The sequence below is a fragment of the Molothrus ater genome, chromosome 4, assembly GCF_012460135.2.
Source record: "Molothrus ater isolate BHLD 08-10-18 breed brown headed cowbird chromosome 4, BPBGC_Mater_1.1, whole genome shotgun sequence".
Lineage (NCBI taxonomy): Eukaryota > Metazoa > Chordata > Aves > Passeriformes > Icteridae > Molothrus > Molothrus ater.
The window spans coordinates 56,077,633-56,104,648 of NC_050481.2; the positions used below are offsets into that span (position 1 = coordinate 56,077,633).

The 27,016-nt window shown below is 39.5% G+C and overlaps 1 protein-coding gene across 5 annotated transcripts in view; it reads right to left on the reverse strand.

Annotated features, from left to right (window-relative positions):
* SLIT2 (slit guidance ligand 2) overlaps positions 1-12,101 on the reverse strand; it is a 258,736-nt gene extending 246,635 nt beyond the window's left edge. For all 5 annotated transcript variants that reach the window (XM_036382153.2, XM_054514636.1, XM_036382151.2 and 2 more), the window contains exons 1-3: positions 11,916-12,101; positions 10,110-10,181; positions 8,804-8,875 (exon numbers count right to left, since the gene is read on the reverse strand). In XM_036382153.2, the coding sequence (XP_036238046.1) occupies positions 8,804-8,875; positions 10,110-10,181; positions 11,916-12,091 (320 nt within the window). In that variant the 5' untranslated portion in view covers positions 12,092-12,101. The remainder of the gene's footprint in view (positions 1-8,803; positions 8,876-10,109; positions 10,182-11,915) is intronic.
* Between the last annotated feature and the right edge of the window lie 14,915 nt (positions 12,102-27,016).

The window sequence follows — 27,016 nt, forward strand, 5'->3', positions numbered from 1 at the left end:
TCATAGAGTAACAGAGGTTCAAGTATCAGACAAAACAAGAATGATTTGACAATAACTGGGATTACTTCCAAGAAAGCAAAAACAAGGCAGAGAGGGGAGCTGAAGCTGATCTAGTATGTGAAATTTAACTGAGGTTTGAACAGATTGTTTAGAAAGACAAGAAAGGCCTGCAGATAGTCCTGACAGGCTTGTAACTGTCTTTCTGGCATGAAGTTACTACAGCAAATTTCACTCAAGAATTTTTCTAGAGCACCTGTACAGACATTCTGCCAAACTAAATGAGAATGGCTGGTGTGCCTTAAAAAAATAAAAGGAGTCTTTGCCATGTTGTATTTGACTAACAGTCTAGACTATTATTAAAGACAAGCCAGCACAATGAACACATACTCTGAAAAAAAAATAGGAAAATAAAATGTTTCTTCTGATGAAGTTTCAACCAGGCTCTTCATAGTAAATGAGGTAGTATAACAGTATGAGTCACTGAAGCTGCAGCCAGAAACCTAATACAGATAAACTCTGTAAGACTGAGTTGTAAGACTCCAGATAGAAGTGTGGTTTCTACAATCAAAATAAGGAGCATCTTAGACAATCTTTCAAATATGCTATATTAAAACGTAATGACAAGTCAATTTTTACCTGTGGCCACCTAATACTAAATCAGCATTTTAAAAAATATTGAACTCATTCTGCAAGAAATAAATATGATTTTTAAAAGCTAAAATGTGTAGCATTAAGTTTAATATCAGTGCTCTATAGAATCCATTTAAAATAGCTTCTGAAGAAAACCACCATTTGAAACAAAAACATTGGCACAACAGCTCTGCAGAATCAGATCTAGCTTCACCATTTTGCAACAGTGCAAATTACCCATTTCAGTGGAAGCAAGAAAGAAGAGCATCCAGCAAACAATGCCACAAAGGATGAGCACAAAACAGATGTGGGAAAAATAAACAGCCTTCCCGCCCTGGAATTTGTAAAAAGGTCTGCAAAGAGCAAACAGGACTTCTCACAGCAATTTGACTTCTAGACCTATAAAAGGAATCCCATGAGAAAAGACACTCAGATGAATAAAATATAATAAAAATAAATAGTGGGCATTGACAAGTCTTTTAGAAGAACATTGCTCTTGGAATTAGTTTTATCAAATATTTTGTAGCATTCTGTAATCAAAATGTAGCTATAATATGATTTTTTAAAAATCCATTGGAACACTGCATCTTTTATATACTGTCTTCAAAACCAGCCTTTTTCTATCTCTGATTCAACAGACATTTTTAAAGCAGATATTCGATGTTGCTTTGACAAAAGTCTGTTAATACAGAATAACTACAGTAGTATTTTTAAATTATTTTTCTTAAGAAACTATTAATACAAGTGGCCTGTATAATTCATGTACTATAGTCCCACATTCCATTGGTAAGTGATTAACACCAGAGGCTTCGTGGTCTCCTCCCTGTTCTAAGAGGAAGAATGTGCAGTGCATTGCCCTTAAAGTATGTAAGACTAGCTAAAACAAGGATTTCTCACATCCATGATTAACAAGGAATAACTGTTCACTCCCTCCAAGGCTGTTAAAAACCAGGCCTCTCTACCTGTGCTCATTATTCTTCCCTTAACTATGACACACCTGTGTGAAGGAATTAACTCTTCATATGCTCATATACTCAGACTGAAGCCACACAGGTGATTAAGTACCAATGCTACAGAGAGGAGACAAGTGTAACATCAAGCAGCCTTAAAAAGCAAGCACATGAATATCCCCACGGGTTTTAGTTAGTCAAACCCAGACTTCCCCAGCAGCTGTAGTCAGAACTGCCCAGAATGTGCCCCAAATGAAAAAAATTAATTCTCAGACTCCAGTAAGGAACTTGCCTGCCACAATGAAGACCAGGATTCAGTGAGAAAAGAAACTCGAGACTAACTTTCAGCTAAAGAGCTAAGAACTCAATCTAAAACCTCGGTACAACTTCTAGACTATATAACACAAGGTCTTATCCCTAAAAAATTGATTTCATTGACACACTTTATAACTTCATAAGATGAAATATTGCTCATTTATCAGCTGTGCTTTTAGGAATGATAGTGATAGAAATGATTCCTCAAATACTGGTTCTACTGCTAACACAGAATTTTTGCCAGGGGTCCTAAATTCCACATTAGCCTTGACACCTAAGTGTCTGTAAATTGAGGGGAAAAAAAAAGGTCATATTTTGCTTCAGCTAAAAACCCAAAACCTCATTGTAAAAACAGGTGACATTCAACATTTTTTCCAGAAGTACCTGCTGCTAGATTATGATCATATAGCTTCATAGAAGTGAAATCTATGGTTTCTAACCCTTCTCTTCTGTAACTGAAAATACTATATATACAATACTATATATATGATATATATATAATTATATTTAATAATATATATAATAATTATATATATATATATATAATACTATATATGTGATATACTATCAGATTCAAAACTCAGAAAGAAAAAAGTTCAGCCCCAAGCCTGCTTATTCTAGGATTAATTTATTGATGCAGCTCACATTTAAATAATCACAGAAAATATTGCCATTCCTCTCTTAAAACTATTGGAATCTACATTTTATTGATAGAGTTAGTCAATTTGGAATAAAACTGCAATCTCATGCAGAACAAAATATTAGCACATAGGTTTATTTTAATCTCTGGACAACATGGTGGTTTTTTCCCCCCCATCAGTGATTCACCAAGTCTGCACTCTAAGAAAGAGCATACATATAATATAGCCCTTTTCTAGACTAGACAGAAAGAATAGTATTTGTTCATCTAGTCTATTTTGAAGCAGCTGTTAAAGCCCTTGATAAACGCCCAGGCCTGCTGGGCTGTTATGTCCAAGACAAACTGCATTTGTCTTTACCCTAGATGGAACATTCCCCTTCTTGGTCTACCCTGCAATGCATGACTTTGTCAGATGAGATGCTCTGTAACACCCCATGCATTCAGAGATCACAGTAACTCCCAAGTCAGTTTTTATTTTGTAATTTCAAACCTACTAATGCAGTGTAATAGTTTACCACATTTATCTGACAAAGTTAGAGCTCAACTGGAAAACTCTAACCCTGCAATACATGGATACCACTAAACCCCACTTTATTTTACTGAAGCCCATTTAAGGTTTTTGACAAGATGATTTTCTTTGTATTAATCATAATTAAACCCATGCTGCAGCTGAAGCTGCACACAGTAATTTCACATACCAATCTGTATCCTGTAAAGAAATCCACCTAGTACTACAGTTTGTTTACTAAGTAGAAAGAACTTTTTCTTGAATCTATGTAGTTGAAATATACTTTTCCTTCTATGCTATGGCTCTGTAAGTTTCAAATTGTTCATCCACAGCATGTACAAAACAATACTGACTTTCAGTACTACTCAAACACTCATAAGTACACACCTAAGTAAGTGCTCTCTTCATGTTAACTTTGAATAACTTGTTTTAATGTATTCATGGAGATAGAGCCCAAATAAATGGCAAGTAGGGACAATTCCTCAGTTTGTCATTTTAGATCTGTGTTGCAAAAATTTAGAAAAATCAACAAACTCTAACAAAACATTTAATTCTTGAAATATTTTATGAAAATTGAAATATTGCATCAGCATGCATTGTAAGAAACATGAAAATACAATGGGTAGATTACAGTTTAAAAGCTCCTTCATGTACCAGCTTGATGTTCAGCATTCTTTCCTTGAACTCATGACTGCAGCTTACTCACATCATGTAGCTCAGAGGGGCTGTTTTTTGGGGAGGTATGGTGGGGGTGTTTAGCTCAGACACCAACTCAGAAGTTGAAGTTATTCCTTTGAGAGTAACATTTCATCTACACACCAGTTTCAGCAGAAATGGGTTTGGTTGGGGGACTGGTGGCTTATTTCCTTTGTTTATGGGGTTTTGGGTTGGGTTGGTTTTTTTTCCCCATAGTTTGCATTTTAAGTCTACACAGGTAACCCTTTAAATGGACACTTTAAAAATAAAATTTGCTAATTCAAGTATCAAAAATAGGGAGGCTTGGCCTGGAAACTTCTTAGGCCACACAAGTAACCTTTCTCACAGGAGTAATCAGTGAGACTACTCATGCAAACCAAGTTATTCACATGGTAAATGTCTGCAGAATCAGACTCTAAATTAGCATTTTAGGGACATACTGCTCCCTCAATGGATTATTCATAAATACAGGAAGAAAAAAAGTGAGTAGTTCTGAAACTATTGCTGTAAACCCCTCCTATTCTGACATTTTTTCCTTGTCATAGCCGTGGCATAATAAGAGCTGGAATCCCAACTACTTAGACTTAAAAAACATATTAGGAAAAATTATGATTGAAAAGTTTTCCTATCAGCCAATTTTTTATTTTTTTATAAATGAAAAGGTAACTGCTCTTCTCTGTAAACATGTGAAGAGTATATTTAATCCTCAAAAACCTGACAACCCTCTATTTCTAGGCTACATGGAACTGTAAAGACATTTTAGATTTAAGTAGCTTCTTACAGAACTGGTTCAGCAGTCTATGGAAGCTGTCTTCAACAAAATTTTATACTTCCCTCTAAATGACAATAACTTGTAAAAACACTGGCATATTTTAAGAAGTATTTGCAACACTAGAGAATGAGGTGAATTTGGGGATTACAATGGCCTACACGTACTAAAAATTATTTCTAAAGCTGTGTCTAACAGTGTCAGTTTTCACAAAGTGGAAACTTTCAGTTCATCTTCATCTTGCTGTCTTAATGTACTATTTCAACTAATATAAACATCACACCCAAGATGACAGCTTTATGAAGAAAGAAGAAACAAGTTTTTTATTTCACATTCTCATAAGGAATTGTTTCAAAAAGTTTTGTCCCCCATAATAAGCAGTGGTCTCTGGAAATCCCTAAGTGTTGTGAAAATCCTCCACGTCTTGACCCTTTCTGTCTTCCTGCCATGAAGCATATTGAAAGCCACTGCTAACACATGACTGTGGTCTCTGTAAGAGAGGTTCAAACCCCTAAGAGGCCACATCCAACCCTCACTCTAGGGCACTTGCCATTTACTGAAGAGCCACATACTCTTTAGAGGCTCTGCTCAAGTACATGGGCTCAAATAAGTTATAGATAATAAAGAAAGTCCTGCAGATATTAAGTACAGTAATTATTGCAGATGTCAAGACTGTAATTAGTCCAAGAGCTTTTAGCATTGCTTCAGGATGTACTCAAAGGTACAAGTTTTCCCAATTGAATTTCAGTGCATACAGCCCATTTCTCAATCAAAGTGGGTTGTTTCAGCAGACAAAACATCTACACAACAAAACAGACCATGCAGTTCTTCTGTTCGGTATCCAGTCTGTGAAAAAAATCATATTTGTGGCAGACAAGCCAGTTCAGGCAGTGTTGTACAAAACTGGCTTGGACTGGAGCCTTAAGAGCTCAGTCCTTAAGAACCTTCAAAGCTGTCAGAGATTGGAACTAAGTGAACACTGCAAAGTGAACACTGCAATGTATAGCAATTTATTTGACTTGAAGACTTCTCCCAGAAGTATCCATCTAAAAGGCTTACAGCAATATCAACTTCACCAGTGTTTCTCTAGCTACTACAGTCTCCACAAACCTAAAACTTACTAAGTTGCAAATTTCCACCTTGCTTTTCCCCTCCTATTTCTTAAGTAGCAGGCAAAGGCACACAATAGTTTATTGCAAATGAAAAGTTTTACTTTCATTCAGTAATACTGCTGTAATAATAATCACTTTTTACAGCAGTATTTACTGCAGCCTTGGGTTCCATTGCACTTGTACAATTACACTGGTGTGACACAAATTCCCATTGTGGAGCATATTAGGTCTATAGGTCACAAATAGCTCCATGTACATACTAACTTACATAGTGTACTAAAGATATTTTATTAATTTGCAGGAGAAACCACATGGCATATTTTTATGAATTTAATAAAATTCAATCTTAAGCAGATATCTTCTGAAGAGGTCAAAAGTTTCTCCTTTCTGAGATTAATTTTGCAAACCATTTCAGGTCCGCCCTTCCATTAAAAGGAGCTGAGGATATCCAGCATTTTGAATTATCAGACCTATAAGTGAGCATTCACAAGTAACTCATTAACCAACCAAACAGTTCCATGGAAATCAGAGTTACTGGTCTAAAAAAATTTAACTGAGACTGCAGTTAAAAACAACCAAAAAAACCCAAGAAACAAACAAAAAGCCACCACCCAAACAAACCCCAGCATTTCACTTAGAGAGATGGGCATTTCTTTTTCCCAAAGAGAAACTACTGTTGTTCACATTGAAGAGTACTGAAGAACAGGAAATATCTTTTAAAATTAAGCCTGTATACACTAGCAAAAGATATTTCAACATAAGCAGTATTACATGTAAACAATCTTATAAATTAAATGGACTTCATTTAAGCTGCCCTGAAGTTCTCTTACACCCTCTGCTTCCATGCTAAAAGGTCTGTATCAGGTACTCTGACAGCAGCTTGGCACATTACACTTAAAGTGAGAATGTGACACCCTACACTCACACATTGAAAAAAAATTAAAAAGCTTTAAAGTGCTTGCTATTTAATGTATAAAAGAAAATACTTGAATGAAGTACCCACAGGTTTCCTGAGAAATCATTTTGGATTTTAAAATCCCAAGGAGATGAATTGGCTGTCAGATAACAATGTGCCTTCATCAGATGGACTTGGCAGTTGTAAACAAGAAGAATTTTCTCAGCTTTTCCCCACAAATATGAAATATTTGCTCTTAGCCAACAGCTGGGGCAGTTTACAGACATCCTGCATATATATTCAAATTACAAGTCACCCACACACCTAACACGGACTGAATTCCAGCAAATTAAAGAAACTGACAAGTGTTGGAGCAGATGCAATATAACTCTGAAGACAAAACATAATCTAACCTCATAGGTCTAAATAACTAAGTCTTCAGATAGCATAGTCTGACTGCTGAAGAGTGAACAAATATAACCCACAAAGTATCCAAAAGTATCAAAATTCCTCTTCAGAACTAGTATCTTATGTAAATGAAAAATAGCTATTGTTTTCCAATTATCAAGGGAAAACCAAAGAAAAAATGAAACAATGTAATGGCAAAATACAAACACATCAGACAAGTAAGTTTCAACTACTGAAGTTCATTTTTCTCTGGTAAAACAGTTCTATACTTCAGAAATATAACCAGTAAAAGCCTTGAAGTTTTTTGAAATTTGTTAATGAATCACATAGCAGGACCTTACTCTGAAATAGTTAAGAAATAAGGCTGCTGATAAACTGTTTTAAAACTTTGTAAGCATTTGGTATCTCAGTGTCAAACCATATACACAGTGTGGATCTCAATGTTTTTTCATGTTTCACATATGAGTATTTACTTTGCAATATGAACTACACTGCTGTTTAATTTTTTATCTAGACACCGTAAACCAAATTAAGGAATATGCATATATTATTCCTGTCTATCCCTCAGCAGAAAAAGCTGTTTTAAATTCCTATACTTTGTACAAAGTTGAAAACACATTGTAAAAAAAGCATGGATTAAGTGTTTTAATACTACTTAGAAATGCACAGCCAGTTTTTTTCCAAAGAGTTGCACTACATAATGACATCAACTTTTTAGGTCAAAAAGTTACTTTGGCTTATTTGAAAAAAATAAGGTAATTATCTCAAGTACATAATATTTCAACTATTATAGAAATATCATAATTACACTGGTGGGTACTAATTCTCTTGAACAGCTTTGTCTAAATGACCAACCAAACCATAATGGTTTGCGGAGGTTTTTGTTTTAAACCCACAGCAGCTGTGGGTACAAAGCAACTACAATAAGACAAACTACACTCAGGCCAGTGCTGCTTTTCAGTTGAGTACAGTAGAAATACTTCTATAAAGTTAAAGCAGCAGCAAATGAAACACTGAGCAAGACCTCAGAGGCATGCTTAAAGAAAAGGTGATATAATGAAAATGCAACAACTACAATGCCTAATAATGAAGACATGAGTCAAGTTCTACAGGAACATATATATTAATATTTTCCAGGCTCCACACTATGTCCAACAATCAGCATCCTGCCTTTAACAAGTCAGCTGTCGCAAGTTTCACAATACACTTAAAAATATTTTCATTTGAAGTGTAACAAAATCAGAAGGCACACACTGAAAACTAGCTTGGGAATGACTCATTTTCTAGGTCTCAATGCAACCAAGCAGGTGTTTGTACTTCAACTTCACCAGATAAGGTCGTCTAATCTCTGTTCCATCTTCTCTCCCCACAGTACTCAATTTTTTTTTTTAATCCAAATTAAAATTATTTTTGAAAACTAACAGCTCATATTTCTTCTTAGCTTTTGTAAAAGCCTCCCTCATAAAAAACTGGAGTAGAATTGAATCACTGCTATGTGAAAAGAAAATATTTTATAGCCAGAAGTTACTTCCAATAAGGCATTGTATAAAATATCCAATACTACAGGTCAGAGAGCCTTCTTTTGGTGCATTTGAGTTCTCAAAAGTCCTTGTGTATTCAAGATTAAAGTGAAAAATATTAGATAGGATTGAAACTATTGCCTATGGGACAATTGAAGTTTGCACTTTGAATCCAGACTCCCCAACCGAGTCCCCTAAATGCTGCTTGAGAATTTCTTATTTCTCTTGCATCTCAATAAGGCTAGAAAACATACTAAAAAAAAAGAAAAAAGTATTTAAAAAATCTGAAGCCTGAGTGCCTTAAAACACAACTAATTTCACCCCCCAAAAGTTGAAACTTTTAGAATTAAATATACTTACAGCCTCTCCAGTTCTTTTAAGTCCTGGAATGCTCCTCTCTCAATAGTACTAATCTTGTTCTCCATGAGCTGACTGAAATACAGAAATTTTTAGACGTAAGTTTTAATATCCCTGAGATAATTTGTCACATTAACAACTGTCATTTAAAGGCAGCCACATGTTCTTTAAAAAAAATACAATAGCTATAGTAGAGCGACATCCACTTTAAACTTTTGTATCCCTGTCACCAACAATTTACATGGGCTCATATAACCAAAAGTAGGAAAATAAGCCTTGGTAAAAGAAACGGGAATCAATATTAGATTTGCTCATTTACTTAAGGAGTCAAAAGTTATAAAGCTACACACATGCCTAGAGGCTGCATGCTCACATGCACACACATCAGTGCCCTTCGGCAGGCTGTGAGACTCCAGTCGAACAGCATGAAGGTGATACCAGTCTCACTCGAGAATTACAAATCCAAAACTCTGAATTGTGGTGTTGGGAGAAACATCAGCAAAAGACTTGACAGAGATTGTAAACGTAAGAGTATCTCTGTTTTGTAACAAAGTCAAAAATTACTACAATGTTATATTTACTTCAGAGAGACAAGGAAAAGGATTTTACAAGACCACTCGCTCAAATTAAACCAGCCTTAACAAATAAGCTAAGTAGTTAGATATTTCCTGCAGAAAGCAACAAAAAACCCAACCAAAAAATAAACAAAAAGCCCCCACAAACTACCATGAAATTTTAAAACCTTGATAATGCTTGAAAAAAAATTTTTAAAACAAAGAAACAAGAACCCAAAAACCCACCCAAACAAACCAACCAAATAATTCCTTCCTCAACTTCAGTGGCAAAGTTTCTGTTTTGTCGAGAAACTACGAAAGAGCAATAATAATCACCTGGAACTTGCTTTTACATTCACTAAAGGAAGAACTTTTTTCTTAATTAACTCTCTTATAGTTCCGGTTGAGAGTACCCATTTTCAGTGTGAACTATAAATTTCACAGCCTTAAACTGAAGTAACTCCAATGGTTATTCAACCAGTTTTAGCAACTCTAACTTGTAAGCTATGTGCTAAATTAAGTCCTCCAGCTCTCATCATCTTAAGGAGAGATTAAAAACATTTAAAGAAATCTCGTTCAAAGGAATTGCTCACTTGCGCATAACAGTGCATAACACATGGCAGAGCAGTTTTAGGTTCAGATATGGTAATACAGTAGCTAAAAAGTGATAACCCATCGAGAAAATGAACGGAAATGTAACTACAACCTGTAGCATCAGTCCTAAGAGTTATCAATGAGAGAAAGAGAAAACTTACAGAACTCGAAGGTGCCTCAGACCAGCAAAGTCAGTCTTCGTGATTCTTGTGATGTTATTTCCATTAAGATCCCTAAGAAGAATAATTTGTAAGCAGCAAAATTAAAACATTAAAAAGCTATTTTTAAATTGTTTTGTTTTCAGGAGCACAGCATTTTTAGAAGTTAGGAGACATAAACGAATGCAACAAGCCATTCTTACAATTAACACCATGCGACTTCCTAATTTCCAAGCAGCTGAAAAACGATTTACCTTGAAAACAGTAGTTTGAAACTTTGTAGCAGGAGAGTCTTGGAAAGTCACTCCTGCTTGCCATTACAAAGCTCACATTTAACTACAATCTTTACCAATAGAAGAGTTCAAGACTCTATGTTTGGGGTTATAACTGCTTTTAGAAGAACCACAAGACTCAGTACATAGAGGTACATCTATCTATCTATATATGCTACAAACTTTGACTGTTACAAAAACTAACTGACTGAAAAAAAAACCAACTAAATTTTCACCATTTCAAGCAATTTTCAGATTTCCCAGTATGGCATAGGGCTTAACTATCTATAACAAATATTAGGTTTCAAACAAGCATTAAGGTTTCAAACTGCTGGAGTAAGTGATGGAAATAAGGTTTTACCAAAACTAAGCTCTCCACTTGCTGCACAGGAAGCTATACTGACTGCAGAATGCAAAGCAAGTTCAGAAGCAACAGAAACCTGTATTTAGGCCCTAGCATTTCTCATCATACTTCTATACTACTTTTTCTTCTGGAGTATATGCCTCTTTTTCATAACTTTTTGGGTTTAAGAAATAAACATCTTTCAATTTCAATCACTGCAAATAAAACCAGACTTGGCAATTCATGAGATAAATCTTTAGGAAGTGGTATTATATGGGAGCTATTCTAACAATTATAGTTCATTCCCAACGTAGCTGGGGGGGGGGGGGGGGGGGGGGGGGGAAAGTAGTATGTTTTTAAGCACTTTATACCACATATGGCCAAAACACCACTGTAAAGAAACCACACGAGTCCCAGGAGGAATGTGTCCCTGATACTCTTCCTGAGTGAAATTCACCACTCCAGACGCGCGTTCACATGCCAACATTTAAATGACTTATCAGAGAGTAAGAAATAACGCGCACACCACTTCCACTCTCAGGACCCGTCTGAAAGGCAGCCTGATACAATAAATAACCGGCCACATACAGAAGACAGCCCAGCCGCGGGTGGAGGGAGGGATCACCGCTACGGCACCACTGAGTGCCCTGCGAGCGCGGCTATCGCACCCCGGCGCGCCCTCGCCCGCCGGCAGATGCGCGCCCCCGCCCGCCCCTCGCGGCTCCGCGGCGGGAGGGAGCGCTGCGCGCCCCGGGGCCTCCCTGCCCACGCCCGCGGAGCGCGGCCCGGCTCTGCCCCGGGGAAGGCGAGCCGTAATAGCCAAGTTTGACGGGAAATGGGCGCCTGCGGGGGGAGAGGCCGCTCCGCCGCCGCCCCGGGGCGCCCCCCGGCCGCGGTGGTGCCCGCCCCCGCTCCCCGCGGAGGCGGGAACCGCGCTGCTCACCGCGGCTTCCCGGGATGAAAGGCAGCGGCTGGGAACAGCGCCCACCTCTTCCGTGTCTCCGCGCATCGCTGTGAAACGGGCACGGCCAGCAGCAGGAGAAGGGAACAGAAAACCCCCACCCAAAGGGCGTCGGGACCCTAAACCAGGCCGGGGCCGGGGGCCACCTCAGCCCGACAGCCGGCGCCGGCCGGAGCCCTGAAGGGAGCAGGGGGCCGAGGGGCGCTCGCCGCCGCCCCGGCCGGGTTACTTACAGCCTCTCGGTGTTGCGGGGGATGTTCCTCGGGACGCCGCGCAGCGCCAGCCCGTGACAGTCCACGGTGCTCCCCGAGCAGGAGCACTGCGCCGGGCACGGCTGCGGCGCCACCGCGCCCGCCATCGCCAGCAGCAGCCCCAGGGACAGGGTGAGCTTCCCCCAGCCGCACATCATCACCGCCCGCTGCAGCCCAGCCGGGCCCACCGGCCTCGGCCCCGGGGAGGCGCGGGGCGCGCCGCCCTCCTCCTCGCCGCGGGGAGCGCTCGGGCAACTTTCACGGTGCGGAGACAGCGAAGTCTTTTCTATCCAAAGCCAAGTCAAGAAAACAACCCCGGCAAAGTGAGGCGGGTGGCACCGGTCGGCGGCTGAAGGCAACTTCGCTAGGCGCGGGGCCGCGCCCGGGCCGTCCCTCGCTGGCCCGTCGGTGGCTGGGAGAGGCGGCACTTGGGTCTCGTCTTCACACGCTCCCTGCGATGGCGAAGCAACCCCAGGGTCTCAGGGTGCGGTGGAGTTGGGCGAGCTACTTATGTTCCTCTTCGCCCCTTTCAAAGCCGTGACTCCCCGCTGAGCCCCCGGCGAGAGGCCGCGGAGCCCCGTCCGCCCGGCGGCGCTTCCTGCGCGGCGGCCCGCGCAGCGCTGCAGCCGCTCCCACGCGCGTCCCCCGCCGCGGGCCGCTCACAGCCCCACGGGGGGCGGCGGCGGGGCTGACACACACCGCGCACACACCGCCCTGCCAGAGGCGCCTCAGCAAATCATACCCCTCTCGCAGGCATTCATCAAACTGTCTCACGGAAGGAGGAGGGAGGGGAAAAAAAAAAGTCAAACACACAAGATGCTGTTGGGCTTGGCTCTCCACCCCCCGCGCCCCCTCCTGCTGTACGCTCCCAAGCCAAGTTTAGCAGGAAAGGGCTGGTCCTTGACCACGGTAATAATAATCAATCGAGAAGTGATTCGTTGCCCTGCTGGAAGGGAGTTCATCCACGACCTTCTCCTCGGTGACAGATCACAGTTATAGATCCTCCTGTGATCCCGGGAGCACGGCGAGACAGAGCAGATAACAAGCGAAGTGCGGCGAGAGCGGGAGGGGCGGGGAGGGGTGTTATTCTGCTCCCCGTGGTCTCCCGGATACCGTGGCTTTGCTGCGGCAAAGGCACCTGATGGAAGAGGTGGGAACTGCTCAGTCCTTCCAGGTGAGGCCAGTTCAGCAGCTCCTGGGCTTGCTGCAGGAAAGGGAGCAACTTTCCTCCTCTCCCGGAGCCCCCCCGAGGCGCAGCACCTCGGGAAGGGTTGGCGCCTCTTTCCCTGATCCCGCCGGTGCACCTGAGCTGTCGGTGCTGGTGCCGAACAGCCCGGCCCTCGGCTCCCTGGCGGCGGCGCTCCTCCGGCGCGGAGGGAAACGGCGGAGGGGAGCGGTGGGGAGCGGGAGAACGGACACGACACGCCAGGCTCCTTCCCTCGCACCCCGAGTCTTTCCGCTTGAACAATGGGCTAGCACCGCCGCTCGCAGGCCGGCCGGCTCTCCTCCCCGCCGCAAGGTGCCTGCCGCCGACCGCCGAAAGTGCTCCCCGAGCGCGGGCACCAGCCGAACGAGCCGCCGGCACCTCGCCGAGAGCTCCCCACGCGGCCGCCCGGCGCCCCCCTCCCTGCCCGGCGCGGCGCCCCTCGCCCGCTCCCACGGAGCCGGGTGCGCCCCCCGCGCCGCCCTATATAGGGCCGGCCTGGCCGCGCCCCCCCGGCCCCGCCCGCGGCGCCCCGAGCCCGCTCACTGGCTGCGCCGCCGCCCGCCCCGGCCCGCCCGGCACGGCCCCGGCACGGCCGCCGCGGGGCGGGGGGTGCGCGGCGGCGCCGGCGATGAATGAAAGTTGGGGGAGCGCGGTGGCGGCGGCGGCGCGGGAGACAGGTTCCCCCAGCCCGGCCGGGAGCGCCTCTCCGCTCCCCGCCGCGCGGAGTTTGCCACGCAGCCCTGGCCTGCGCCTGTCAGGCGCTCCACGAGGGAGAAGGGAGAGCAGGGAGCCGGACCAGGGTCCTTCGCGATGCTCGTGTGGGTTTTAGCTGGAGAGGGAGGGGGCGGAAACGCCGCTGGCTGCACTTGGAAATGTCTTGGGAGTCTCACCGAGGGTCTTCTTGTTTGGGAAAGAGGACAAGGATTGTAGTGGCATGTTCTTTGCTTGTAAATTTAGTGTGAAACACGCCAGGATCTCTCATAGGCTACTTTCGAAAATAAAATAAAAGGGGCAAGTGTTATTCCATACATTAAAATATGTCGAATAGCAACGTTAATACTGCTCCTTTAGAAAACATCTTCCATTTCAAAAAAATTGTATCCTTAATAAACACAACGTTCCTAATAAATGTTCCCAATGTATCGTTTATTGTCAGCGCATCTCCCGCAATCCTAGGAAAATACTACGTGCATCTTAACATTTTAACTCATTTTGTTCTTCCTTGCTTGTGAATTCAGTTCCATGCGATTTATAACAGCTCTTGAGACTCCAGTAATAGGTGAAAGTGATTTGTCTTTCATTAGACAGCAAACCCCAGCAGGGATGACTAAGCCTTCAGCAAGGTGTAGTTTGGAAATGCTCAAGGGAGTCTATCGTTTCTTCCATATGGCTGGGTCCAGCTGAGTCTCTTCATCCCTGGGGTCTCTGCTGCACAATCCCTGCAAGAGGCTTACTGTGTCATTTTGCCCGTTACCAAGAGGACAAATTCTGTTCTCAGAAATGCTATTCTAGAGCCGAGTTAATCTGCTGAAGTGGAAGCCAACAAAGTTACTCCTGACTTCTCTTAGTGTAGAATGTGAGCCCAAAGTAAAATTGCTAAAGATGCACATGCCTACAAAAACTTTATCGTTTTTAATCCATTTGTTGAGACAAGGCTTGGTAAATATGATTGTTGCACTGTTTTCAAATGCTGATAATGGCATCTTTTCCATTATACAGAGATGCAGATAGATACTCCAGTTTTTACATTGATGCAGAAAGGAGAATTCAGTGAGTGTCAGGGGAGTACATCAGCTTCTGTATATAAATGCTTTACACTCTTTTCTCCCTTTTGGTTGTTTTAAGTCTTTACAAAAGATTTCAAAAGGAATTTGCAAGTTTTTATTAAGCAACAGAAAAGAAAAAAAACCCTTATTCTAACATATTGCTTTTATACATCTACCTCAATCCTTTAAAAATATAACTCGAGGCAGACAAAAAAGATAAATGTTAACTGTTCCATACTTTTCATTATTTGTTTCAAGTACCAGCAATGTGCTTAGTGCTGCAGAAGACAGAAAGAGAGGAAACAGTGAATCTTTTAATATAGTAATTCTCAGAAAATCTAAATCAATTCTTAGAGCATTAAATGTTGCTGAAGTACTTTAGGCAGACCTGATTCAAAATCGAAATTGGTCTTAATTTAATATACTTTGTTTTCAAAGAGAAGCATTCTAAGTACAAGCAAGATAATTTTTTTTATTCATTTTGAGGGGGGTTCATTGATTTTCAACATGTCCACCTTTGAAACATACCTTTCAGTCTTTCAGATTGATTTTCCTGAGTGTCTTGCCTGCCAGCATATTGAAACTCTCTTTGTGATCTAAACACTTCCATGGGAGAGCTCCCAGTGTCTGGATTTGTCCGAAGACGAGGCCTGTCAGACACACTCTGGTGTCGTTGCTGGAATAGGAACCTGCAGAGTGCCCTGTGGCTGCAGAATTAACTGTCAACCACTTCCAAAGTTTCAAGGGAAAATATTCCCGTAGAGTAAGAAGCTGGGCAAAAATTTTAACTACGATATGATATATTAAAAGAAAAACAGTTAGAAAGATTCGTCAGTGGAAGAGCAAAAATATTGCTGCAGCCATTTCAGAAAATACTGACAGTTTTCTCTTCTCCAGATTTCTTTGTACAACATTCCACTCTTTGAAGGGTAATCTAAGGGGATACTCAAAAAGCTAAGAAGATCAGAACTATTAGCATAAGGAGATCAAAGTCAATAATAATAGGTAACATCTTCAGAACAGGATCCAGAACATCAAAAAAGAAAAAGCTGCTACTCCCAGCTGAGGCTGGTAACAGTGACTGTGGCTGCGCACAAAGCTCTGTGCTCCGCGGATACATCTGACTGAGCTCCATGAACATAATCAGCTCTGTGAACATCACTGTAGCTTTACAAGGCCAGCATGCCTGAAAGATACTGAACCAAATGACTCATCAATTTGTAAATAGGAGGTCAATAAGATGAGAGAAAAATGGCCAACAGAGGTTTATCAAGAAAAAACATTATAAACTAATCTGTTTTCCTTCTTTGACAATGTAACTAGCTTCTGGGGAAGGGGAAAGTATGATAGATGGTGATATTAGCAGGCCATTTGCCACCATGCACATTAACATTCTCCTAAGCAATCTACTTAAATATAGCGAAAATCTAATTGCTGGAACGTGGATACTTAACTGGGTAAAAAAATTCCAAAGCTTATATCCAGGGTATGGCTGATGGTCAATCTGAGAGTCCAAAGAAAGTACACTCTTTTAAAAAGCTGTTAAGACTGTTATTCACTGAATGATTCCATTAGTGATTGAAAATTAAGTATAACTATTAACAGATGATACCAGAATGGAAAAGAATGCAAGGATCTTGCAAAGCAGAATGAGAATTCAAAATTATTTTGATAAAACTGGAGAAATTGTGTAATTAGTAAATCTTAAGGAAGACATGAACATTACATTCAGAAAAGAATTTCAAATGTATAAATGCAAAATGACCAGCTGGGGAGCAGTACTCCTGAGAAGGATATGGAGATGAAAACGCATCATCTTAAACTTATGATAAAGGAGATTTCATTACAGAAAGGCAGATACCATTCTGATGAGGTATACATTGCATATATATATATATATATATATAGAGAGAGAGAGAGAGAGAGATTCCATATATTGCATAAGAAAGGTAAGCATTCTTAATTTCCTACTGATTACTAAAATTTAATGTAAACTTTTGTCAGCTTTTTTGAGTAGGATAAAGTGTTCAGTTTTTGGGCATCATTCCTACAATATACTGTAAATAAACCAGAGACACTTCAAGGAAAAAAAACAAAGAATATAAATTAAGGCAAACATGAACTATGAAAAGAATTTTGAAAAAAGTGAAGTTTCCTGGTTTTAAAACAAACAAACAAACAAACAAACAAGCAAAACACTTCACCCCAAATAAACAACAGAGGCAAAGGAAAGTCATGGTACTTCCCAAGTTAAAAGGTTTCTGTAAGCAGAACAATGTTCAGTTAATATTCACAACCAGTAAATGGCTTAATTTTCAGGAAGGAAGATTTATGGACCAGGAAAGCTGGTAGTAAATAACGGTCTGTAAACCAAAGTATGATAATGTTATTTTTTTTTCATTGTGCCTAAGCCAAATTTTTACTGAAAATTTTAAAACAAATTAAGCACATACTAAATAGGAATTATCCAGATGTGCTGTATTTAGTGTCTGAGTGAGGACACTAGATAATTGTCTTTTTACATTCTTTTTAGCTGTGATTTTTCATGAGCATAAAAGAAGTAGCAGTATTAATAATTGTTGAAATGTACATGTGGCTCCATTTATTAGTTGTTTATTATTTATTATCACATATTTATAATCCAGGACCATCTAATGCTTTCAGTCTGAATTGTGCTTGGAAGTGAAGTGGTACAACAAAGATATGCTCATTTTTATCTAGATATGATGTATGAAAGGCAGAAGGAAAAACATAAAATTTTTAAAAACTGGCAAATAGATAATTTTGTCCATCAAGCTAATGTGAAGTTCATTCATTATTTACCTGTAATCAAGTGGAGATCTTCAGGAACAATGAACGCAGAGATGATGCTAGCACTCAAATAAGAACAGAAGAGGAAGATTGTGCTATGATAGGTGCAAAAAAAGTCATGAGTAGAACACAAAAATAATGTAGGATACAAAAGGATTCTGGAGAAAAGTAAACATATGCAGTGAGAACAAAAGCTTGAACCTGCAGGAAAAGAAAAGAGTAACTATGTATTGTGTTGCTTAATAAACAAGAAGAAACCCCCCATACTTTCCTGTAAGAATCTATTGAAACAGACACAGAGGGATAGGTGTAATCCACTGGAAGCACTGTTTAAATATTATTTAAATAATGTTTCGCTTTTATTGCTTCCAAACATTTATTTTTTTTGTTTGTTTGGTTGGTTGGGTTTTTTTACACTCTCCTTGGATGAATTTGAGCTTGTATTTTCCAAGCTTTAAATGTGTTGGTATTTCACAGTGGACTACAGACTAAAGAGCAACTTAAGCATTATATCTACACAATATTGTAGTTCATGAGATTTTATTTAGTTGCTAGCAATCTTCTCCAGTTGTTATCTAGCCAAGTTTAGAACCACAGTGTCTCCAAATTAAATACAGGATTAAAGAAAACTCAAACTGGCAGGGAGGGGGTACAGGACCACGTCTGTGTTTGTACAACTTCTCCAAGGCAGCTAAGGATCAAACTTCATGACTTCTCTGAAACAACACCCATAATAAACATTACAACTGGTAGTAAATATTTCAGAAATGTATCCTTAATCTAAAGCTGAGAGACCTAAGGTTTATCCAATATCAAAGGGACACTATCAAATTTTTAAGATCATGGATTTCACACATGTAAAACCTTTAGGCTCCTGTGAAGCTATCTAGAGTCTCACAATGCTTTACCATAAAGTATGATTGGAAATTTATTTGAAAAGTTTCCTGGGTTTTAGGAGCTGAAAATGTAAACCTTGAATCCTTCCACTATCATTCTAATGGAATACGGTGAATTTATTAATTTCTCAAAGAAGTAGAATTTCAAGTACTTTATGCAGGTCTGTTATATAGCAAGACTGTCTTTAGAGGAAACATTTACAATACCTCATGGCTTGGTCTAGAAAAATTTGGGAAGGGAAGAAATGGAAATGTCAGGGCCAGATGAGGACAGTTATATCACAATATTTGGACTATGCACACTTCTTCTTTCAGGTTCTGTTTGCTTCATTTGTGCTTAGATTTTGCATGTCAACATCATTATTTCAAAATAGCTAGGCTAAATTTGTTTAGAAAATGAAGGAGTTATATGAAAGGCTGCCCAACCACCGTCTGATGACTACTACATAAATGGATATATCTACCTCTATTAAGATAAATTTCCAAATAATATTTGGAAATTTTTAAAAATGTAATACTGAAACTTAAAGGGAGAATGGAAGAAATGCTTCCAGAGAAAACCAACAGAAAACTTTGCCAATCTTTTCCCCAAGTTCTTTTGCAAAAATGAATAAATTCATTCCACTATTTATCTGAAACCTGGATTTAAGTGCTTATTTATTATGGTGCATCTTCACCTAGCAGTAAGTCTCATAATTTGTGCTAGTAAAGTCTGTAACCCTTAGCAGTGACCTCCCAGGTGCTATCAAATGTAGAAAATGTGATAGCTGTTGTGTGTTCAATGCTCCTATGACATAGATTAATGAACACAATATATTACTTACCTTGCATGTGATGACACGGGGGACCTCATCTACCACGTGCAGTTTAAAAACTTTAATTAAGAACTATTATTTCAACTAAAAAATTACCTGTAATAGTTTAAGAGGAATTTGTATCTGAGAATCCAAATGCCAGTTTAGTGTGTGAAAATTCTTAGACTTCATTATTCTTTAGTGTAAAAGGGATTATTCAAATTATTGAGCCTGACATTTTGCATGAGACAGACCAGTGCAGCTGATATTTCTGCGTGAAGACTGGTAATTTGTGCTAAGCAAATAACATCCTTGCAGGGTGAAGGATCTAGTCTCTTACTATGGAAAGTAACCAGAAAAACTCAGTCTTTAAATGAGTTGGGTTTGGCTTCATTTCTCTTTTTGCAAACAGAAACCTAATTTTCAGAGCAAGCACAGTCATGCTACTTTATCCTCATTTGTTTCAGTGTTAATGTCTAGACTTTAAATTAAATTGCTATTTTCCTTCCCTAGGGATTGCCACCCTGATATAGTTATAAACAGACAACACATCCTTTCTCACAGCATTCGTTTTGTCAGGCTTCCTCTGTTGTAACTGAATCTGAGGATAAAATGGCTTTTCCTGTTGAGATTAACTTTTGCCTATTCCAACAATGCAACTCCACACTTGTTTTCACTGTCATCCAGCAGCAGAGATAGGATACTTATTCCTGGCACAAGGGAATAAGCTGTAACTGTTTGTTTAGGTATGTTGTAGTCTGTTTTGGTTTGGGTTTTTTTTAATCTTTTCATAATGGCCTTTCCAAGTCTTTCTCAGCTTCTCCTCAGAGTTTTGTAGAAACATATCTGCCCCAAAGTAATTGAAAAGGGTTTCTCCAGGTTCTTCACCACATGGTTATCTAAAGGGTTTTTTCTTTCCTTTCAGGATGTATAACAATGAAATGGATGGATATGTTAATAGTACAAAGGATATTTTTCTACAAGTTTAGGATAAGATGAAAAAAAGTGGAAAATATTGTTAAAAAAGTTGTGGAAAATATTGTTAAAAAAGTTGTTAAAAATATTTTTAAAAAAAAGTGGAAAATACTGTTAACCAGCATGGACAGACTTTGTGTCATTCCTTTTTGCCTCTCTGTAAGGGAAAATTGGTTTGTTCACTGATAACCCTTCTGTTGCCCTACCAAGGAAAGCAGAGCTGCTCTTCTTTCTGGCCTCTCTGAAGACTCAACCAAAAAAAAAAAAAAAACCACAAAAACCTCAAACAAAAAGACCTCAACCAAACATAAAAGAAAACCAAAACTCACACCATGACCCAAAGTCCACTGGACATTTCAGAGGCAATGGTTGGGTTTCAGGGGTGGGTTCATTTTGGAGAAATGGAGGTTTGTAAAATGTCTCAGTAGAGTACTGAGTTCTTTCAAGCTTTTCTGGCAATTATCCTTGAAGAAGTTGTTATAACCTGATTTTGTCTAACCATACAAAAACTTACTAAAGCATGATATTTTCATTATGTATGCATTCTTTATTTTGTTTCTTTATCACCACAAAGGATAGCATAATGTACTTAAATTATATCTGGTTAGGTTTGAAATTGTGTCAATTCTAGAGGGAACATTGCTGAATTTTGTTTTCCTTTTATTGCTTGAAATTGATATCGTGAGGACATACTTTTCATGGAAAAAAAAGTTTCTTTCCACAGATAACTAAAAAGAAATTTTCTAGAGAAATAATATTTAGCTATAAAAGCTGGTAGGTATTTCCAGCTGGGGGTATTCTATTCAGAAACAAATTTTAACTCCTCAGTCACAACATGAATGAGGTTTAAAAAGGGCAGGCACTGCATTCTGCACCTGGGATGAGGCAGTCCTGAATGTAGGTTCAGACTGGGGAATGAGATGCTGGAAAGCAGTGCTGCAGAATGGGTCCAGGTTGATGGAAAGCTGAACATGAGCCAGCAGTGCCCTGGCAGCCAGGAGGGCCAGCCCTGTCCTGGGGGGCATCAGGCACAGCATGGCCAGCTGGGCAAGGGAGGGATTGTCCTGCTCTGCTCTGAGCTGGGGCAGCCTCACCTCGAGTGCTGGGGGCAGTTCTGGGCACTGCAATAAAAGATATTAAACTATTAGAGAGCATCCAAAGGACAGCAATGAGGATGATGAAGGCTCTGGAAGGGAAGCCACGTGAGGAGCAGCTGTCACTTGGCTTGCTTGGCCTGGGCAAGAGGAGACTGAGGGGAGACCTCACTGCAGTTGCAGCTTCCTCATGAGGGAAGAGGAGGGGCAGGCACTGATCTCTGCTCTGTGGTGACAGTGACAGGACCCAAGGGAATGACCTGAAGCTGTGGCAGAGGAGGTTTAGGTTACATATCAGGAGAAGGTTCTTCACCCAGAGGGTGGTGAGCACTGGAACAGGCTCTCCAGGGTAGTGATCACAACTCTAAGCCAGTCAAAGAAGTATTTGGACAACTCTCTCATGGTGTGATTCTTGGGGTGTCCTGTGCAGAAGTTGATCTTCAGTGATCCTTGTGGGTGCCTTTCAATTCAGAATATTCTGGGAATCTGTGATTTTGTAACCTTTGAAGAACAATTATCTAAGAGGAACGTGAAATATATTCCTGTTCATGTTGGTGACAGTGTTCTCACCAAAGTATTTTTGCCTCTCCCTCTCCTATTGTTTTTGTGTACTTCGCTCTGTTCTCTGAAAGCACAACATACAAGTAACAGGGAATCAGAAAAATCAGAAAGCAAAGAACTCACACTGACCCAGATTTTCATGTGAAATATCTGCTCCAGTTTTGGTATAATCAATGAATTCAAGATTAATTAGTTATGTAAATCCAGTCTCCAGATTCCTGAGGTATCTATAAGCAGAACCTTTGGATACCTGGGAGAAATATAAAAAGAAGTGAACTTTTACTATGTTATTGGTGAGAACTTTTTAAACTCTTAAACTCCTTGACTGAACAATATTGCCTGCTTATTTCTGTATGTTAACTTCTAAGAGTAACTTGCAGGCATACCTAAAGCATATGAGTTTTGCCAAAAAGGATTACAAGTAGTTTTGGCAATATAGGATAAAATAATGACTATTATTTCATCCACTTGAGGTGGCAACTTTTTATTTAGGTTTGAGTGGTTTGTTTGTTTGTTTGTTTGTTGGGTTTGGGGATTTTTTTAGGTGAGAATGGAGGGTTCAAACACACTTCCTTCATGTTTCAAAGGCTAAGATAATTGTATAACTCTAAATATAGGAATAATTTTGTGGAAATCTACAGATATTCTACTTTTTTTTTTCCTGAAAATATAGACAAATCTGGTTCCTCTCATGTCAGATTAGAAATCATGGATTAATTTCACTCATCATTTGAAATACTCCAGTGTTCTGATAATGTGATCATGGTATAATTTCACTCATCATTTGAAATACTCCAGTGTTCTGATAACATGGGTACTTCTCATCAGAATTTAGTTATGCAAAACATTGTGTCTCATCTGAAATATACCACTTCCACCAGCCCAGTGGGCCTGGTTCTAAGGCAGAATACTAATTCAATTCTGAGTAAGAGGCTCCTCTTTTGGCTCTCCTGCTTGCATCCCGAGAATCGTAAATATACATAACTTCATGTAAAGTACAAAAGAGGAGTTCAACAACCTGGAAAGAAATACTTCCATTTTTTCTTGGTAAGTGTATAAAACTTAACAATCGAAACCAAGTGCAGCTTAACCACACAGTTTGTTTGCAAAGAAATTCCTGTTGTCAGTGCAGAACACTTCTTGCCACATCAGAGAAATTCTTAGCTCTCTATTCAACACCATGTTGAGGAATGAAAAGAACTTAACATCTACATTTCAAGCAGGAAGAAAATTGTATGAAATACAAGACATTTTTACTGTGTATATATAGCAAATTAAACACTGTAAAATATTTGCTCCATTTTAAACTATTTCTGTGAATGCTGACTTTGCCAGAACTAATCATTTAGTATCTACAGAACAAATAATGCTTTTGATCAGGATGTAGCTTATTAGAACAAGAATAAGACAGACTTGAGAAACTATTGTCAAACTGCTAAGAGTCCTGGGTTATTTTATCCTAGAAACACCATTTTATGACTCATTTTTATTTTGCAGCTTGAGCTGCACTAAATAATTTCCTTAAGCTAATAAATGGTGAGTTTATATGTCAGTCTTCACCTTGATCCTTCTCTCAGTGCAGTAACTGCTGCTCTTGCAGGGGCTTGCTGGGTTGTTGTGGTTTCTCTATCCTGCTCTGGGGTTTATGTATTTAAACATGCTGGCTTCTTGTATTATTAAATTCTCTCTGGGACAATATTATTGTACAGGAGTGTTGATTTAAAGAGAAGCTTTTCTGAACAGAAAAAATCACTGTCAGTAGCCAGCAGAAGGTGGAACAAAATATTCAACACTTTGTAGTAAATTGAATGCGATACTTTGATATTCTATCTAGCCCAGAAATCCTAAGTGGAACCTACGAATTATAGATCACCAGCACAGAGGTTAACAGCTGGAAAACAAACATCCTTGCAATCAGTAAATTCTGAATTATCACAGTTTTGTTTGTTTGTTTCAAGCATAGGCAAGAACTCCAGTGCCTGTGTTTCTTCAGTCTTTGAAGTATATGCATTGTGATAACAAAAGAAAAGAGATTCTCTTCAGAACTCCACTTATTTCAGTACTCAAGATCAGTGGTATAAAGCTGATAACAGTATTTTTCTTTTCCCATGTTGTTTGTCGTGTGGTCAGTGTTTTTTCTCAGGCTCTGTGTTGGTTTTGTGTGTACACACTGAAAACAAAATGGTGAATTTTTTCCTGATTTTTTGTATGCTGTTTGTCACCCTAAGATCTAATGCAGTTCTCCAATATTTCCAACTGTATGAGAAGCTATTATTTAATCACCATTCTTTATGCACTAAGAAATTAGGGTCTGAAAGTTTCACTACATTTCACTCAGGTGCCCAGCCTGAGGTACCTATGACCTGAGGCTTTGGTCATTATTATACAACTTGTGCTCCACAGTGTCTGTACTTCGTTACAGTCCCACACAACTCATCAGCCTCTCTTTCCATTTAGAGATTCAGAATCACAGCAGACAAGATATGCAGCAATTCAGTGCTGTCTGAGGGATAAATCCCCCTCATTTTTAAAAATATTTATCATGTCTGATTCCCATCCAGATTCAGACAGAGGATCTATATTCTTGGCCTGGCTCTGATAAGGACAACTCCAAGACTGAAATTCAAGAGGACTCTTCAAATCATGGATGACAAAGTTTTTCAAAACAGATCCAATCGTACGGCCCCTCATCCTTCCAAAAAACAAACCAAAACAAAACAAAGGAAAAAAACCCAAAAAACAAACAAAGTAAAAAAATCAACAAAACAAAACAAAGAAAAACCCAAACTGAACAAACAACCAACATGGTCTTCATCTGCTAATCATGGAATCCATCTAAATCTCATTCCTATGGAAAATCGACATACCTCATTCTCTTCTCATCCATGCAAGTTTTGCTTTTACAAGCTGTCCTGGCAGAACTGTGTTGATACTGCTAAGGAGGAAAAGAGGCATGAAATTGCTGAACAGAAATAAGAAATTAGACTTCAGGTGAAAGAGGATATGTTGTAAAACAGATCATTGTTTGCTTATAAATATAAATTATGCATTTTCCCTCTAGCTTCAAAAACAATGACAATAAATCCTCAGTTGTCAGGACTGATAAGTAAGAAGTGATATTAGAGGGACAGAAAAACAAAAATAAGAACTAAATACTGGAAGAATACAAGGAAAAGAGACCAAAGATGTAGCTGGAAGACAAGATGGAAAAATATTTCTTTAATAGACTTTCCAGAAGAAAAATCATAGGAACTCCTTGCTCAGCTCAAGAACTGACTACCAATAAAGAAGAAAAAGCTGAGCCAAATGTTACAAGGCTTTAGGAAATACACAGAAAAGACTGCTCTTGTCCATTCGTTCTCTTTTGCCTGTTCCAGTTATGCATCATACTGCCCATTTCAAACCAACTGAAGTCAGCAGGACATCTAAGCAAGTGCTTAGGTTGATTTTTATTCCTCATTTAATAAAGATTACACAAGATTGAATAAATATTATGCAACATACTTCTATTTCCCATACTTCAGTGTAGTTCTTATCTTCTTGGTTTAACAGGAGTATTTTAGGGTTGTAACATAGAAGGATGCAGATAGTCAATTCTTGGCCTTATTGAGGCCAGTGCTAAAAAGAGGATTTCTTCCAAGTACTTAGCCTAATTTCTAGCTGTTGAAATTCATGTGCATTTCAGACATTTCAGACATTTCAGACTAGCAGAGAAATCTATAAAGCAGTTCTGTAGTAGTAAGTTTTTCACACTCCAAATCTTTATTTTAAATGGAAACTTTGTAAGAAGCTCCATTAAAGCTATAAAGTAAAATAAAATTAAATTAAAAATTACTTGTAAAAAGAAATACTAAAACATGGAAAAATGCTAAAGTATTTTAATAATTTAAAAACCTCACAGAGGCTACAGCATTATTTTCTGCCAAAATATTTCTAAAACTGGCAGTCCAGAACAACTCTGGAACACCCATGTGGAAACATGTTTTTAATTTTGGAGTAAATAGCTTTTCCTCATACACAGAAGTATTTTCTTTAAATAGCATAAGATGCCTCAAAATAGTGAGGAAGCTAAGCATTTTTGTTGTGCAGTTAGACCTTAAATATACGTAGTTAAAACCAAAGTTATTTCTAAGCTACATCTGAAAAATCGAGAAAAATAAATATTTCAGAAAGCAAAGCTTATAAACTGAGGTTTCTCTTAATGCAGTCATTAATAGGTTAGTTTTCCAAGTGCCATTCTTCTGGTCATTGTGTTTGGGCACCCAGAGGTGGGAACCTGCTGACAAGGACCTTCAGATGCCATGATTACACACTCACAGACAATAAAATGTGGAAACTTGTGAGTGTTCTGTGTTACCAGGGATGTCACAGGGAGCAAAGCCTCAGAGCACAACAAAGGAGGTTTTTCTCAAAGTACAAAAGGATCTGTGGAAGGATGGTCATTTTAATTGAAAGTTATAAACTGTTCCTAATCTGTGTTGTTCGTCTGCCAATGTAGCTGACATTAGGAGTGACTTTCAACACTTTGTCTGTGTACTGTGGTTGAAGAGGACAAATTAGAAGTCTTAAAGTCAAAAGTTTTTTCCAGAAATAAAATCCAGCATCAGAACAAGCAAAGCTAGTGAGTCTAGCAAGTCTGTTCTTTGGTTTTTTAGCTTCAAACACATTAAAGATAGGCACCTATTTCACTCACCTTTCCTGTCATTAACCTTTTGTACTCTGCACCTCTTGGGTATGAAAGGCTTCTCACAGCCCAAATATTGGCATTTTCTGTCCCTGCAATGGGCACAACAAATCAGTGGATAACATCTACCTTATCAACGAGCAGCAATATCAGTCACTGAATCTTACTTTTCATCTTTCAAGTGATCTGACATCTATACCATGCTTTTCCTAGAGGTGAAATGACACATTTCTAATGTTTAATGTTCTTTTCTGTTCAGTTGCATGTGAGATGCTATGTTGGCTTATATGATAAG